This window comes from Oncorhynchus kisutch, unplaced genomic scaffold (genome assembly GCF_002021735.2).
Source record: "Oncorhynchus kisutch isolate 150728-3 unplaced genomic scaffold, Okis_V2 Okis02a-Okis13b_hom, whole genome shotgun sequence".
NCBI classification, from domain to species: domain Eukaryota; kingdom Metazoa; phylum Chordata; class Actinopteri; order Salmoniformes; family Salmonidae; genus Oncorhynchus; species Oncorhynchus kisutch.
Window position 1 is genome coordinate 3408021 of NW_022261979.1, and position 12948 is coordinate 3420968.

General features: G+C 48.0%; 1 protein-coding gene across 4 annotated transcripts in view; it reads right to left on the bottom strand.

Annotated features, from left to right (window-relative positions):
• The window catches only part of ahr1a (aryl hydrocarbon receptor 1a), a 50199-nt gene that overhangs the window by 21269 nt on the left and 15982 nt on the right, over positions 1 to 12948 (bottom strand). For all 4 annotated transcript variants that reach the window (XM_031811868.1, XM_031811866.1, XM_031811869.1 and 1 more), the window contains exon 4: positions 594 to 683. In XM_031811868.1, coding sequence (XP_031667728.1) covers positions 594 to 683 — 90 coding nt within the window. The remainder of the gene's footprint in view (positions 1 to 593; positions 684 to 12948) is intronic.

Genomic DNA, 12948 nt, shown 5'->3' on the forward strand with positions numbered 1-12948 from the left:
CGAAGACATCCAAGAAGGAAAATTAATAACTTTAGTGGGTTAAGGAAATGTTCAGCCTATAATTAGTGAATTAGTTAAATTTGAAATAAAACATACATTTGATTAGCTGGCAGATTGATTTGATAGGCAGCAAGCTAAAGTTATTAGCTGTCTGGGTTTCTATGGGCTGAACAATGCTAGCTAACGCTAGTTGCTGATTGCTAGCCACAAGATTGTAACGTTTAACGAGTTGCAGTTCTCTATGTGTCACTCATTTTAGTGTAGAAGGGTTTTTATAACGTTTGGAAAATGTGTGTGATGTTTTATGCACCCTATTCATCATGTTAGCGGCAAACGATGTCCAAACTCCGAAGGTTTGTGTTAGCTAGTGTGTTTTTGCTTATCCCTGAAGGGCTGGCTGGAAGCTGAAGGGTGGTCCTATGTAAAAAAAAATGAAAAATAGATCATGATTCATTCAATTTGAAATGGGGATATCCAACCCTTCACTATTGATGCTTCGTGCTGACACATCAAAGCAGCCATTCCAGTCTCAGGAAGACTGAGAGCTGGGGTCAGCCAGACTACATTTATAGAGAGGTTAAGAGAGCCTTTACCTGGTGAAAGCCCAGGTAGTCCTGGATGGTGGAGGATGCATAGAAGATTGTGCCACCAGCCGTGACGACCAGAACAAAGCCATTCAACACCTGAGAGGAGAGTGGAATAGAACGGACTAGTATATCGTTATACACTGAACAAAAATATAAACGCAACATGTAAAGTGATGATCCTATGTTTCATGAGCTGAAATAAAATCATCCCTGTTAATGAGCATTTCTCCTGTGCCAAGATAATCCATCCACCTGACAAGTGTGGCATATCAAGAAGCAGATTAAACAGCATCATTACCCAGGTGCACCTTCTGCTGGGGACAATAAAAGTCCACTTTAAAAAGGTGCAGTTTTGTCACACAACACCACAGATGTATCAAGTTGAGGGAGCGTGTAATTGGCATGCTGACTGCAGGAATGTCCACTTGAGCTGTTGCCAGATCATTGAATGTTCATTTCTCTACCATACGCTGCCTGCAATGTCGTTTTAGAGAATTTGGCAGTAAGTCCCACCCACTTGGACAATCCCAGGCCCACCCACGGCTCCACCCCTGTCCAGTCATGTGAAATCCATAGATGAGGGCCTAATGAATTTATTTCAGTTGACTGATTTCCTTATATGAACTGTAACTCGGTAAAATCTTTGAAATTGTTGCCTTTATATGTGTTTAGTATACATGTTTACACACATCTAGACTACATGTGGTCATATGAAGTAGGCCTACAGCTATAAAGAGCAAACAGCAAAATGTGAAATGTCAAAGGAACTGAAAGGCCTATAGGGTCCCAAATGGCACCCTATTCCCTATGTATTGCAATACATTTGGTCAAAAAGTATGACTCAATAATCCATGCTTTCTGGGAATGTTCTAAAGACTAAAGTTATGGGCGGAGTTAGAATGTTGGCTGTCAGAAGAATAACAATGTAAATGTATTTTAATCCGTCTGTCTGTATATTTCAAACATGGCATATGAGGGTGCAGTGAGATAACCCATGGGTTCTCACACTGCACCCTCGTCATTCATCAGGAAAAAAACATGCTTAAAAGCAGGAAAATCAACCAATCCTCTGGTAACACAATGGAAAGGTCAGATTATTATCTAAATGTTGAAAGTGTGTGGGCGACTCAGAGAAACAAAATGGTGCAGTTTGAGGCCATGTGGCAGAGAGTGATGCGGGCGCTGGAGATGGGGGTGTGTGGGTCTGTCTCGGCAGGTGTGTTATAGTCAATGTTTGTGTGATGTTGTCGTTTGTATGGGTATGTCTTGTATTGTTTGAAAAAATAAAATCAACATTTAAAACAATTGTTTTAAGGAATAGGGTGCATTTGGTCAAAAGTAGTGCACTATACAGGGAATAGGGTTCCATTTGGGAAGCAGGCATTGTGATTGTATCTACTCGATTCCATGTCAGTTCAAAGATCAGACAGTTCAAGGATCAGACATGCAACAGTATATGATTAACTCTGGAATTATTTGGACAGGAAAAGCTAACATGCCACATGGCCCTGCATGGTGTGGTTCAACTGCAGTTCATCTCAACTTCAACCAATAACTTTCCAATGTAAATAATCAGGTCCTGATCAGGGATCAGGTCCGTCCTGTTAATGTAAGCTTACTCGTTAAGATCTAAAAAAAAGGACAAACTGATCCTAGATCAGCACTCCTACTCTGAGACGACAATTTTTTTTGCTGCTTTTAATATCGGTTTGTCCTTTGTTATGTTTTATTAGGGTATGTATTGGCTGGTGCAATCAAATGTACCCTGTGTGGGATTAATAAAGTACTTACCTTATCATGAATACTGGCTCTTTGTGGGATTAATAGAGTTATTATTTTATCATGAATACAGGCCCTAGAGTGCTTTGGTAACAGACAGGGTGGCTACTGAATAGACCCCACTAACCTGTAGTAACAGACAGGGTGGCTACTGAATAGACCCCACTAACCTGTAGTAACAGACAGGGTGGCTACTGAATAGACCCCACTAACCTGTAGCAACAGACAGGGTGGCTACTGAATAGACCCCACTAACCTGTAGCAACAGACAGGGTGGCTACTGAATAGACCCCACTAACCTGTAGCAACAGACAGGGTGGCTACTGAATAGACCCCACTAACCTGTAGCAACAGACAGGGTGGCTACTGAGTAGACCCCACTAACCTGTAGCAACAGACAGGGTGGCTACTGAATATACCCCACTAACCTGTAGCAACAGACAGGGTGGCTACTGAATATACCCCACTAACCTGTAGCAACAGACAGGGTAGCTACTGAATAGACCCCACTAACCTGTAGCAACAGACAGGGTGGCTACTGAATAGACCCCACTAACCTGTAGCAACAGACAGGGTGGCTACTGAATAGACCCCACTAACCTGTAGCAACAGACAGGGTGGCTACTGAATAGACCCCACTAACCTGTAGTAACAGACAGGGTGGCTACTGAATAGACCCCACTAACCTGTAGCAACAGACAGGGTAGCTACTGAATAGACCCCACTAACCTGTAGCAACAGACAGGGTGGCTACTGAATAGACCCCACTAACCTGTAGCAACAGACAGGGTGGCTACTGAATAGACCCCACTAACCTGTAGCAACAGACAGGGTGGCTACTGAATAGACCCCACTAACCTGTAGTAACAGACAGGGTGGCTACTGAATAGACCCCACTAACCTGTAGCAACAGACAGGGTAGCTACTGAATAGACCCCACTAACCTGTAGTAACAGACAGGGTGGCTACTGAGTAGACCCCACTAACCTGTAGCAACAGACAGGGTGGCTACTGAATAGACCCCACTAACCTGTAGTAACAGACAGGGTGGCTACTGAATAGACCCCACTAACCTGTAGCAACAGACAGGGTAGCTACTGAATAGACCCCACTAACCTGTAGTAACAGACAGGGTGGCTACTGAATAGACCCCACTAACCTGTAGCAACAGACAGGGTGGCTACTGAATAGACCCCACTAACCTGTAGCAACAGACAGGGTGGCTACTGAATAGACCCCACTAACCTGTAGCAACAGACAGGGTGGCTACTGAATAGACCCCACTAACCTGTAGCAACAGACAGGGTGGCTACTGAATAGACCCCACTAACCTGTAGCAACAGACAGGGTGGCTACTGAGTAGACCCCACTAACCTGTAGCAACAGACAGGGTGGCTACTGAGTAGACCCCACTAACCTGTAGTAACAGACAGGGTGGCTACTGAATAGACCCCACTAACCTGTAGTAACAGACAGGGTGGCTACTGAATAGACCCCACTAACCTGTAGCAACAGACAGGGTAGCTACTGAATAGACCCCACTAACCTGTAGCAACAGACAGGGTGGCTACTGAATAGACCCCACTAACCTGTAGCAACAGACAGGGTGGCTACTGAGTAGACCCCACTAACCTGTAGCAACAGACAGGGTGGCTACTGAATAGACCCCACTAACCTGTAGCAACAGACAGGGTAGCTACTGAATAGACCCCACTAACCTGTAGTAACAGACAGGGTGGCTACTGAATAGACCCCACTAACCTGTAGCAACAGACAGGGTGGCTACTGAGTAGACCCACTAACCTGTAGCAACAGACAGGGTGGCTACTGAATAGACCCCACTAACCTGTAGCAACAGACAGGGTGGCTACTGAGTAGACCCCACTAACCTGTAGCAACAGACAGGGTGGCTACTGAATAGACCCCACTAACCTGTAGCAACAGACAGGGTGGCTACTGAGTAGACCCCACTAACCTGTAGTAACAGACAGGGTGGCTACTGAGTAGACCCCACTAACCTGTAGCAACAGACAGGGTGGCTACTGAATAGACCCCACTAACCTGTAGCAACAGACAGGGTAGCTACTGAATAGACCCCACTAACCTGTAGCAACAGACAGGGTGGCTACTGAGTAGACCCCACTAACCTGTAGCAACAGACAGGGTGGCTACTGAGTAGACCCCACTAACCTGTAGCAACAGACAGGGTGGCTACTGAATATACCCCACTAACCTGTAGCAACAGACAGGGTGGCTACTGAATATACCCCACTAACCTGTAGCAACAGACAGGGTAGCTACTGAATAGACCCCACTAACCTGTAGCAACAGACAGGGTGGCTACTGAATAGACCCCACTAACCTGTAGCAACAGACAGGGTGGCTACTGAATAGACCCCACTAACCTGTAGCAACAGACAGGGTGGCTACTGAATAGACCCCACTAACCTGTAGCAACAGACAGGGTGGCTACTGAGTAGACCCCACTAACCTGTAGCAACAGACAGGGTGGCTACTGAATAGACCCCACTAACCTGTAGTAACAGACAGGGTGGCTACTGAATAGACCCCACTAACCTGTAGCAACAGACAGGGTGGCTACTGAATAGACCCCACTAACCTGTAGTAACAGACAGGGTGGCTACTGAGTAGACCCCACTAACCTGTAGCAACAGACAGGGTGGCTATTGAATAGACCCCACTAACCTGTAGTAACAGACAGGGTGGCTACTGAATAGACCCCACTAACCTGTAGCAACAGACAGGGTGGCTACTGAATAGACCCCACTAACCTGTAGTAACAGACAGGGTGGCTACTGAATAGACCCCACTAAACTGTAGTAACAGACAGGGTGGCTACTGAATAGACCCCACTAACCTGTAGTAACAGACAGGGTGGCTACTGAATAGACCCCACTAACCTGTAGCAACAGACAGGGTGGCTACTGAATAGACCCCACTAACCTGTAGTAACAGACAGGGTGGCTACTGAATAGACCCCACTAACCTGTAGTAACAGACAGGGTGGCTACTGAATAGACCCCACTAACCTGTAGCAACAGACAGGGTGGCTACTGAATAGACCCCACTAACCTGTAGTAACAGACAGGGTGGCTACTGAATAGACCCCACTAACCTGTAGTAACAGACAGGGTAGCTACTGAATAGACCCCACTAACCTGTAGCAACAGACAGGGTGGCTACTGAATAGACCCCACTAACCTGTAGTAACAGACAGGGTGGCTACTGAATAGACCCCACTAACCTGTAGCAACAGACAGGGTGGCTACTGAATAGACCCCACTAACCTGTAGTAACAGACAGGGTGGCTACTGAGTAGACCCCACTAACCTGTAGCAACAGACAGGGTGGCTACTGAATAGACCCCACTAACCTGTAGTAACAGACAGGGTGGCTACTGAATAGACCCCACTAACCTGTAGCAACAGACAGGGTAGCTACTGAATAGACCCCACTAACCTGTAGCAACAGACAGGGTGGCTACTGAATAGACCCCACTAACCTGTAGCAACAGACAGGGTGGCTACTGAATAGACCCCACTAACCTGTAGCAACAGACAGGGTGGCTACTGAATAGACCCCACTAACCTGTAGCAACAGACAGGGTGGCTACTGAATAGACCCCACTAACCTGTAGTAACAGACAGGGTGGCTACTGAATAGACCCCACTAACCTGTAGCAACAGACAGGGTGGCTACTGAATAGACCCCACTAACCTGTAGCAACAGACAGGGTGGCTACTGAATAGACCCCACTAACCTGTAGCAACAGACAGGGTGGCTACTGAGTAGACCCCACTAACCTGTAGCAACAGACAGGGTGGCTACTGAGTAGACCCCACTAACCTGTAGTAACAGACAGGGTGGCTACTGAATAGACCCCACTAACCTGTAGTAACAGACAGGGTGGCTACTGAATAGACCCCACTAACCTGTAGCAACAGACAGGGTAGCTACTGAATAGACCTCACTAACCTGTAGCAACAGACAGGGTGGCTACTGAATAGACCCCACTAACCTGTAGCAACAGACAGGGTGGCTACTGAATAGACCCCACTAACCTGTAGCAACAGACAGGGTGGCTACTGAATAGACCCCACTAACCTGTAGCAACAGACAGGGTGGCTACTGAGTAGACCCCACTAACCTGTAGCAACAGACAGGGTGGCTACTGAATAGACCCCACTACCTGTAGCAACAGACAGGGTGGCTACTGAATAGACCCCACTAACCTGTAGCAACAGACAGGGTGGCTACTGAATAGACCCCACTAACCTGTAGCAACAGACAGGGTGGCTACTGAATAGACCCCACTAACCTGTAGCAACAGACAGGGTGGCTACTGATAGACCCCACTAACCTGTAGCAACAGACAGGGTGGCTACTGAATAGACCCCACTAACCTGTAGTAACAGACAGGGTGGCTACTGAAGTAGACCCCACTAACCTGTAGCACAGACAGGGTGGCTACTGAATAGACCCCACTAACCTGTAGTAACAGACAGGGTGGCTACTGAATAGACCCCACTAACCTGTAGTAACAGACAGGGTGGCTACTGAATAGACCCCACTAACCTGTAGCAACAGACAGGGTGGCTACTGAATAGACCCCACTAACCTGTAGCAACAGACAGGGTGGCTACTGAATAGACCCCACTAACCTGTAGTAACAGACAGGGTGGCTACTGAATAGACCCCACTAACCTGTAGCAACAGACAGGGTGGCTACTGAATAGACCCCACTAACCTGTAGCAACAGACAGGGTGGCTACTGAATAGACCCCACTAACCTGTAGCAACAGACAGGGTGGCTACTGAATAGACCCCACTAACCTGTAGTAACAGACAGGGTGGCTACTGAATAGACCCCACTAACCTGTAGCAACAGACAGGGTGGCTACTGAATAGACCCCACTAACCTGTAGTAACAGACAGGGTGGCTACTGAATAGACCCCACTAACCTGTAGAACAGACAGGGTGGCTACTGAATAGACCCCACTAACCTGTAGCAACAGACAGGGTGGCTACTGAATAGACCCCACTAACCTGTAGCAACAGACAGGGTGGCTACTGAATAGACCCCACTAACCTGTAGCAACAGACAGGGTGGCTACTGAATAGACCCCACTAACCTGTAGCTAACAGACAGGGTGGCTACTGAAGTAGACCCCACTAACCTGTAGCAACAGACAGGGTGGCTACTGAATAGACCCCACTAACCTGTAGTAACAGACAGGGTGGCTACTGAATAGACCCCACTAACCTGTAGTAACAGACAGGGTGGCTACTGAATAGACCCCACTAACCTGTAGTAACAGACAGGGTGGCTACTGAATAGACCCCACTAACCTGTAGTAACAGACAGGGTGGCTACTGAATAGACCCCACTAACCTGTAGTAACAGACAGGGTGGCTACTGAATAGACCCCACTAACCTGTAGTAACAGACAGGGTGGCTACTGAATAGACCCCACTAACCTGTAGTAACAGACAGGGTGGCTACTGAATAGACCCCACTAACCTGTAGTAACAGACAGGGTGGCTACTGAATAGACCCCACTAACCTGTAGTAACAGACAGGGTGGCTACTGAATAGACCCCACTAACCTGTAGTAACAGACAGGGTGGCTACTGAATAGACCCCACTAACCTGTAGCAACAGACAGGGTGGCTACTGAATAGACCCCACTAACCTGTAGCAACAGACAGGGTGGCTACTGAATAGACCCCACTAACCTGTAGTAACAGACAGGGTGGCTACTGAATAGACCCCACTAACCTGTAGAACAGACAGGGTGGCTACTGAATAGACCCCACTAACCTGTAGCAACAGACAGGGTGGCTACTGAATAGACCCCACTAACCTGTAGTAACAGACAGGGTGGCTACTGAAATAGACCCCACTAACCTGTAGTAACAGACAGGGTGGCTACTGAATAGACCCCACTAACCTGTAGTAACAGACAGGGTGGCTACTGAATAGACCCCACTAACCTGTAGCAACAGACAGGGTGGCTACTGAATAGACCCCACTAACCTGTAGCTAACAGACAGGGTGGCTACTGAATAGACCCCACTAACCTGTAGTAACAGACAGGGTGGCTACTGAATAGACCCCACTAACCTGTAGTAACAGACAGGGTGGCTACTGAATAGACCCCACTAACCTGTAGCAACAGACAGGGTGGCTACTGAATAGACCCCACTAACCTGTAGCAACAGACAGGGTGGCTACTGAATAGACCCCACTAACCTGTAGTAACAGACAGGGTGGCTACTGAATAGACCCCACTAACCTGTAGTAACAGACAGGGTGGCTACTGAATAGACCCCCTAACCTGTAGTAACAGACAGGGTGGCTACTGAATAACAGACAGGGTGGCTACTGAATAGACCCACTACCTGTAGTAACAGACAGGTGGCTACTGATAGACCCCACTAACCTGTAGCAACAGACAGGGTGGCTACTGAATAGACCCCACTAACCTGTAGTAACAGACAGGGTGGCTACTGAATAGACCCCACTAACCTGTAGTAACAGACAGGGTGGCTACTGAATAGACCCCACTAACCTGTAGTAACAGACAGGGTGGCTACTGAATAGACCCCACTAACCTGTAGTAACAGACAGGGTGGCTACTGAATAGACCCCACTAACCTGTAGTAACAGACAGGGTGGCTACTGAATAGACCCCACTAACCTGTAGCAACAGACAGGGTGGCTACTGAATAGACCCCACTAACCTGTAGTAACAGACAGGGTGGCTACTGAATAGACCCCACTAACCTGTAGTAACAGACAGGGTGGCTACTGAATAGACCCCACTAACCTGTAGTAACAGACAGGGTGGCTACTGAATAGACCCCACTAACCTGTAGTAACAGACAGGGTGGCTACTGAATAGACCCCACTAACCTGTAGTAACAGACAGGGTGGCTACTGAATAGACCCCACTAACCTGTAGTAACAGACAGGGTGGCTACTGAATAGACCCCACTAACCTGTAGTAACAGACAGGGTGGCTACTGAATAGACCCCACTAACCTGTAGTAACAGACAGGGTGGCTACTGAATAGACCCCACTAACCTGTAGTAACAGACAGGGTGGCTACTGAATAGACCCCACTAACCTGTAGTAACAGACAGGGTGGCTACTGAATAGACCCCACTAACCTGTAGTAACAGACAGGGTGGCTACTGAATAGACCCCACTAACCTGTAGTAACAGACAGGGTGGCTACTGAATAGACCCCACTAACCTGTAGTAACAGACAGGGTGGCTACTGAATAGACCCCACTAACCTGTAGTAACAGACAGGGTGGCTACTGAATAGACCCCACTAACCTGTAGTAACAGACAGGGTGGCTACTGAATAGACCCCACTAACCTGTAGTAACAGACAGGGTGGCTACTGAATAGACCCCACTAACCTGTAGCAACAGACAGGGTGGCTACTGAATAGACCCCACTAACCTGTAGCAACAGACAGGGTGGCTACTGAATAGACCCCACTAACCTGTAGTAACAGACAGGGTGGCTACTGAATAGACCCCACTAACCTGTAGTAACAGACAGGGTGGCTACTGAATAGACCCCACTAACCTGTAGTAACAGACAGGGTGGCTACTGAATAGACCCCACTAACCTGTAGTAACAGACAGGGTGGCTACTGAATAGACCCCACTAACCTGTAGTAACAGACAGGGTGGCTACTGAATAGACCCCACTAACCTGTAGTAACAGACAGGGTGGCTACTGAATAGACCCCACTAACCTGTAGCAACAGACAGGGTGGCTACTGAATAGACCCCACTAACCTGTAGCAACAGACAGGGTGGCTACTGAATAGACCCCACTAACCTGTAGCAACAGACAGGGTGGCTACTGAATAGACCCCACTAACCTGTAGTAACAGACAGGGTGGCTACTGAATAGACCCCACTAACCTGTAGTAACAGACAGGGTGGCTACTGAATAGACCCCACTAACCTGTAGTAACAGACAGGGTGGCTACTGAATAGACCCCACTAACCTGTAGTAACAGACAGGGTGGCTACTGAATAGACCCCACTAACCTGTAGTAACAGACAGGGTGGCTACTGAATAGACCCCACTAACCTGTAGTAACAGACAGGGTGGCTACTGAATAGACCCCACTAACCTGTAGTAACAGACAGGGTGGCTACTGAATAGACCCCACTAACCTGTAGTAACAGACAGGGTGGCTACTGAATAGACCCCACTAACCTGTAGCAACAGACAGGGTGGCTACTGAATAGACCCCACTAACCTGTAGTAACAGACAGGGTGGCTACTGAATAGACCCCACTAACCTGTAGTAACAGACAGGGTGGCTACTGAATAGACCCCACTAACCTGTAGTAACAGACAGGGTGGCTACTGAATAGACCCCACTAACCTGTAGTAACAGACAGGGTGGCTACTGAATAGACCCCACTAACCTGTAGTAACAGACAGGGTGGCTACTGAATAGACCCCACTAACCTGTAGTAACAGACAGGGTGGCTACTGAATAGACCCCACTAACCTGTAGTAACAGACAGGGTGGCTACTGAATAGACCCCACTAACCTGTAGTAACAGACAGGGTGGCTACTGAATAGACCCCACTAACCTGTAGTAACAGACAGGGTGGCTACTGAATAGACCCCACTAACCTGTAGTAACAGACAGGGTGGCTACTGAATAGACCCCACTAACCTGTAGTAACAGACAGGGTGGCTACTGAATAGACCCCACTAACCTGTAGTAACAGACAGGGTGGCTACTGAATAGACCCCACTAACCTGTAGTAACAGACAGGGTGGCTACTGAATAGACCCCACTAACCTGTAGTAACAGACAGGGTGGCTACTGAATAGACCCACTAACCTGTAGTAACAGACAGGGTGGCTACTGAATAGACCCCACTAACCTGTAGTAACAGACAGGGTGGCTACTGAATAGACCCCACTAACCTGTAGTAACAGACAGGGTGGCTACTGAATAGACCCCACTAACCTGTAGTAACAGACAGGGTGGCTACTGATAGACCCCACTAACCTGTAGTAACAGACAGGGTGGCTACTGAATAGACCCCACTAACCTGTAGTAACAGACAGGGTGGCTACTGAATAGACCCCACTAACCTGTAGTAACAGACAGGGTGGCTACTGAATAGACCCCACTAACCTGTAGTAACAGACAGGGTGGCTACTGAATAGACCCCACTAACCTGTAGTAACAGACAGGGTGGCTACTGAATAGACCCCACTAACCTGTAGTAACAGACAGGGTGGCTACTGAATAGACCCCACTAACCTGTAGTAACAGACAGGGTGGCTACTGAATAGACCCCACTAACCTGTAGTAACAGACAGGGTGGCTACTGAATAGACCCCACTAACCTGTAGTAACAGACAGGGTGGCTACTGAATAGACCCCACTAACCTGTAGTAACAGACAGGGTGGCTACTGAATAGACCCCACTAACCTGTAGTAACAGACAGGGTGGCTACTGAATAGACCCCACTAACCTGTAGTAACAGACAGGGTGGCTACTGAATAGACCCCACTAACCTGTAGTAACAGACAGGGTGGCTACTGAATAGACCCCACTAACCTGTAGTAACAGACAGGGTGGCTACTGAATAGACCCCACTAACCTGTAGTAACAGACAGGGTGGCTACTGAATAGGACCCCACTAACCTGTAGTAACAGACAGGGTGGCTACTGAATAGACCCCACTAACCTGTAGTAACAGACAGGGTGGCTACTGAATAGACCCCACTAACCTGTAGTAACAGACAGGGTGGCTACTGAATAGACCCCACTAACCTGTAGTACAGACAGGGTGGCTACTGAATAGACCCCACTAACCTGTAGTAACAGACAGGGTGGCTACTGAATAGACCCCACTAACCTGTAGTAACAGACAGGGTGGCTACTGAATAGACCCCACTAACCTGTAGTAACAGACAGGGTGGCTACTGAATAGACCCCACTAACCTGTAGTAACAGACAGGGTGGCTACTGAATAGACCCCACTAACCTGTAGTAACAGACAGGGTGGCTACTGAATAGACCCCACTAACCTGTAGTAACAGACAGGGTGGCTACTGAATAGACCCCACTAACCTGTAGTAACAGACAGGGTGGCTACTGAATAGACCCCACTAACCTGTAGTAACAGACAGGGTGGCTACTGAATAGACCCCACTAACCTGTAGTAACAGACAGGGTGGCTACTGAATAGACCCCACTAACCTGTAGTAACAGACAGGGTGGCTACTGAATAGACCCCACTAACCTGTAGTAACAGACAGGGTGGCTACTGAATAGACCCCACTAACCTGTAGTAACAGACAGGGTGGCTACTGAATAGACCCCACTAACCTGTAGTAACAGACAGGGTGGCTACTGAATAGACCCCACTAACCTGTAGTAACAGACAGGGTGGCTACTGAATAGACCCCACTAACCTGTAGTAACAGACAGGGTGGCTACTGAATAGACCCCACTAACCTGTAGTAACAGACAGGGTGGCTACTGAATAGAC